Here is a 5,501-nt window from a genome sequence, read left to right on the forward strand (position 1 = left end):
GCAAATCTTAACGGTATTTTCTCAATCAGTCTGTGTTTGCAAGCATAACTACTGTTTACACAGCTCAGAGGAATTTGCATTTAATTTGTTTTCAGCTATTATCCTCTTTATGTTGAGATGGTTCTTCTGTGTTTGATGATTACAGTCGACACTCACGAAACAAAACAAACTCAGCCCGGTTCCTTTTCTTTTTTTTTTAATCCTGATATGTTCATCCCTCAGTGGAAATGTGAGAAATTGTCTCTGGGCTACTCGCTCCTGCACGAGTTGGACCGGAAATTATGTAACTTCTTCAACTTAACTGCTTTTCTTAATAAAAAAAACAAAAACAAAAAACACTTGCCGTTGTGTTGCCATGGAGATGAAAAACCCAGACAAAAACTTCCCGTGCTGAGATGCAACTACTGGTAGGTTGTTAAGAGAAGCATGATTAACATTTGAGTATTGCAACACTGTGGGGATAAAATAGCTACACAATGAATGAAGAGAGACGACGTACTATCTCTGCTATCAGTATTTTAATAACATACTAACGTGTGTGTGTGTGTGTGTGTGTGTGAGGATGTGCTTGTCGTACGTGCTGTGAAATATAGGCCCGCAACTAACAATTATGTTCATTACCATTTAATCTGCACATTGTTGTCTCAATTAATCATTTGGAAAATGTTGGAAAATACCAATCACAGTTTCCAGGAGAACAAGCTGACATCTTCAAACGTCTTGTTTTGTCCGACCAACGGTCCAAAACCAAAAGATATCAGACAGACAAATCAATTATTCAACTAATTGTTTTAGCTCTAATGTGAAACCCGGTTCAGGTTAAGGGTCCGTTGGGCTGGAGGTCAGAGGTCATGGGGGAAGGCATTCTACATTAAACATTACTGTTTTAATTGTACATCAAGGCTGTTTTTGTGTCTCTTATTTACCTTTTCTTAAATATATATTAAGATTTATTCAGAAGAGGTATCAGCCTGTGTGTAAAATAGCGAGAGAATCTGACTCAGGAGGGGGACAGTCACTCCACCTCTGAGCTGCAGACGAGACAAAGCACAGAACTGAAATAAAGGTTTGAAGAAGTGCAGGTGCTGTTTGTCACCCACGGGCTCCCGTACACTAGTATTTTAACCCAGTGGTGTAAAGTGCAACGTTGTTACTCTGAAGTTTAGTAAAAGTCAACTTACATAGTCTCTCGATGTGCTTTGAATAATGAGAACTAATAACTGTGAGCTTATGAAAACCGTGCTGTCAACACTGTGGTGCTAACGACGTTCAACACGTCTGAGGTTAGATTTTGTTTCAGCACTTGTATTTTGTGTGCAGGTACTTAACACTTTCATGATGTGGAAATGTAGGTGTTTTATATGCCTCTGCACCGGCGACAGCTGGTGTGTTGTCAGTCGTCTGTCCCAGTCTATGTACAGAATGTCCCCGTGGTACTTTCAGGTCCTTAGTTTAATGTAAGAGGAGGTTTGACTAAGTGTTGTGCTTCTTGACATTTCACAATTTCTGTTTATATGAAATAACCACACGGTAAAGCCTATTTTTTATACTCGTCTTTGAATTAAATATTTGACAAATAGAGTATTTTCTCATTCAGTTATGAACTTAGTGCAAAATGCAAAATATAAAACGGCAATTTCAGTTAGTATGAGCCTGTTATTTTCAATTTAGACGACGTAATTCTGTATCCCGATATCTTCCACTAATGAAGTAGATGAATGATTTGGATGTTGAGCAGTTGAAGGATTGTACTGCTAAAGTCTGTTTGTACACAGGACATGAATAACTCGTTCATGAGGCTTCTCCCGGTTATGATCATATTCAGAATATGGTGTTGACATTTGCCAACGCATAAATGTCTCAGCTTCTCCTTTAAGTTCCACATGTGGAAATTACAACTCAGAATTGTACAATGAAAAAAAAAATCTCAACCTTGAATCTCATTTGAACTCATTCACCCTGTGCACGTGCTCCTGAAGCAACAGACAGTGACGGACGTCTTTGATGAAGCTTGTCAGTATGAATTACAAACAACACTGATTTTGCATTTTCGTCCTCACAGCTGTAACAAAGACTGACACTTGAGACTCTTCTTTGAGGCGATTCTATCACCAAATGGCGGACAGGCTTTTCCGAGAGGAAATGAGGATACTGATCGCGAGGTGTGTTGTGTTAATAAAAGCATCTTTAGACCAACACGCACGTAGACTTTGCCTATACAAAACTTAATGTGTTGAAGAGAGCGCGCATGGAGTTTTCAGCACCACGGAGAGCAACATCTCCTCAACAACAAGACATAAGATGATCAAATAAAGAGTTTTTATTCATCTGAATATGTGGACATCCACTGTTCAGCTTTCTGCTGTCAGTTTCCCCCGAAGAAAAACTGATTTCATCATCTCTGTTTCTGTGGGAAAAGTGAAGCAATGGCTAATGACGACATGATTTGCTCTGTGTCAAAAGTGTTAGACACGATCAGACCGTATTGAAAGAGGGCATTGCTCCTGAATGTCTTTTCTGCTGTGATTTAAAGTAAACGCGCTTTAAATGCCACAGACAGAAACCTGTATGTTTTTAAGACAGCAGTGCAGATCTTCAGCTTCATGTCTGCGTTTATAAAAGCTTATATAATGTATACCTATACGAGCTCACAGAAGAATAACCTAACTGGGATCAAACAGGTGTGAATGCGATTTCATCAAGTGTTTTTGCTCCACCACACTTGAATGAAGGTGTTAAGTGTCAAATTAATTTCCGATTGGGCGGGTTGGACGCATGTCAGACATATGCGCGCCGTGGGCGGGTGTAGACGTGTTTGTAAAGGGAAAAAAAAGGCAGAGGGGAGCGCAGCGCCTCAGTGTGTGGATACGCGGAGATAGGTGATGGTTAGAAGAGATGTAAGTGGCGTCGGCCTCGGCTCTCCAAAGCTGTAGGCTTTGGCTGAGAGAGGCGTGGCGCGCTCTGCCCCTTCAGACCGAAAACCACCTGTATGGATGACCAGACCTTCAGCGTGATCCAGCCCCCCTTGTCCGCCAGGCACAAGGGCAGCAACGCGACTGACAGCTGGGGTTATGCCGAGGTGGAGAAGGGCGTCATGACGGCGGAAAACATGCTGGAGGAGCCCGGGGTGCTCTCAGTGCCTCACCTGTCGGTGGATCGATATGAGCGAGGCCGGCAGGGATGCTGCGAGAAGGTGGTCGTCAACATTTCGGGGTTACGCTTTGAGACGCAACTTAAAACTTTCAACCAGTTCCCAGACACGCTGCTGGGGGACCCTATGAAAAGGATGCGCTACTTTGACCCACTAAGGAACGAGTACTTTTTCGACAGGAACAGACCGAGCTTTGATGCCATCCTGTACTACTACCAGTCAGGGGGGCGCATCCGGAGACCTGTTAACGTCCCCATTGATATTTTCTCCGAGGAGATCCGGTTTTATCAACTCGGAGAGGAGGCTATGGAGAAATTTCGTGATGATGAAGGCTTTATAAAAGAAGAGGAGCGTATTCTGCCAAAAGGAGAATTCCAAAAGCAGGTTTGGCTTTTGTTTGAGTACCCTGAAAGCTCCGGGCCAGCGAGGGGAATAGCCATAGTTTCAGTGCTTGTTATTTTGATTTCAATTGTTATCTTCTGCATGGAGACTTTGCCGCAATTTCGGGATGAGAGAGACCAAGCCACAGTGGCACCCACAGTCAATGGCACTGCTCCCTACAAGCCAAACCCGTTTACAGACCCTTTCTTTGTGATAGAGACCCTGTGCATCATATGGTTCTCTTTCGAGTTACTGGTCAGGTTTTTCGCCTGCCCCAGCAAAACGACCTTCTCCAAAAACATCATGAATATCATTGACATCGTTGCTATCTTCCCCTACTTCATCACTTTGGGGACTGAGCTGGCCGAGAAGGAAAATAACGGCGGCCAGCAGGCGATGTCCCTCGCCATCCTGAGGGTGATCAGACTGGTGAGGGTCTTTCGCATTTTTAAGCTGTCACGTCACTCAAAGGGACTTCAGATTTTGGGCCAGACCCTCAAGGCCAGCATGAGGGAGCTCGGCCTGCTCATATTCTTCCTCTTCATCGGAGTTATTCTCTTCTCCAGCGCGGTTTACTTTGCAGAAGCAGACGACCCCTCGTCCAGTTTCACCAGCATCCCTGATGCGTTTTGGTGGGCAGTGGTCACCATGACCACAGTCGGATATGGAGACATGCATCCGGTGACCATTGGTGGGAAAATAGTGGGGTCGCTGTGCGCAATCGCAGGCGTGCTGACAATTGCCTTACCCGTGCCAGTGATTGTGTCCAATTTCAACTACTTTTACCACAGAGAGACTGACGGAGAGGAGCACCCGCAGTACGTGCACACCAGCAGCTGTGAGCACCTCCCCTCGGAGGAGCTGAGGAGGTCGTGCAGCTCCTCATCCCTCAGCAAGTCTGAGTGCATGATGATAGAGGAGAGCATCAACAGCGCCTTCAAACAGCCCAACTTCACCACCGAGAACAACCAGAACTGCGTGAACATCAAAAAGATCTTTACAGACGTGTAAATGAGCCCCAGAATGGATCATTTATGGAGCATGAAGACATAGTAGCTATAATATTATTTTTATATATAAATATAAATATATATATATATAAAACCATAATGTGTCAGTCCATATCTGTGGATGAACGTGCGTAAATGTCCGTTTTAACAAGTCATTTGTTATTATTTTTAATATAAGCAAACGAGAAATTTCGATTCTACTTGTTTCCAGTGTATATTCACATGTTTTGAGTATTTCTCAAAGACCAAGAAGTATCAATATAACCCAAAAACATTTGCACTGGAAAAATATTAAAAGCATTTAATGAACAAGTAAACGGCTTGTTAAAACCGATATGTCTGCAGTGTATAGTGCCACACGATGCCTACATATCGTGATGTAATACAAAGGTTGTTGTTGTTCATGATTGGGATACACGTGTAGCATATATAGTCTACTATATAACATTTACCCACGACGTCTTGTGCTTCGTGGAAACAGAAGTTTCATTGTCCAGTAATGTAATGAATAGACTATGGTAATTTATATAGCCAAATGCCTGTTTTAGGTTATATTTAATATCATAACCTGTCGAGATGTTGGACTCACATGATTATTCAGGTAATAACACACGGAGTGGTGTAGATAGAAACGCGTATCATAAGATATAAGTCGAGTTTTTTGGTAAAATTGTATTTTCATTCAGAACTGCCTATATAGCCTATATTAAATAAAACGGAAATTAACTGACCTCGACTCAAAATGTCATTATAACCTTTCGCCAAATATCAAACATCATTTCACATTTTCGTCCTAAGCGAGCAGAGGGGACTATGAAATATATAACGTGGGAATAATCGTGTGTTTGAGGTCATGTGCGCAGTGACGACAGGATGAAAACAGCTGGATGAAAGGAGAGAGCGCGCGCATGCAGAACGTCCTGCCTTGTGATGCAGTCACCATGACGACGGTGGTTTCC

The 5,501-nt window shown here is 42.9% G+C and overlaps 1 protein-coding gene across 1 annotated transcript; it reads left to right on the top strand.

Annotated features, from left to right (window-relative positions):
- Window positions 1–2,874: 2,874 nt before the first annotated feature.
- kcna3a (potassium voltage-gated channel, shaker-related subfamily, member 3a) lies at window positions 2,875–5,272 on the top strand. The gene has a single exon (XM_029431989.1). It carries the CDS (start codon window positions 2,990–2,992, stop codon window positions 4,541–4,543), a length of 1,554 nt encoding a protein of 517 aa, XP_029287849.1. The 5' UTR covers window positions 2,875–2,989; the 3' UTR covers window positions 4,544–5,272.
- Window positions 5,273–5,501: the final 229 nt, after the last annotated feature.

Source organism: Cottoperca gobio, chromosome 5, assembly GCF_900634415.1.
Source record: "Cottoperca gobio chromosome 5, fCotGob3.1, whole genome shotgun sequence".
Taxonomy (NCBI): Eukaryota; Metazoa; Chordata; class Actinopteri; order Perciformes; family Bovichtidae; genus Cottoperca; species Cottoperca gobio.

What these genes read in the sequence shown, in the direction of transcription:
- kcna3a (XM_029431989.1), top strand. Translation starts at nt 2,990, where the DNA reads ATGGATGACCAGACCTTCAGCGTGATCCAGCCCCCCTTGTCCGCCAGG.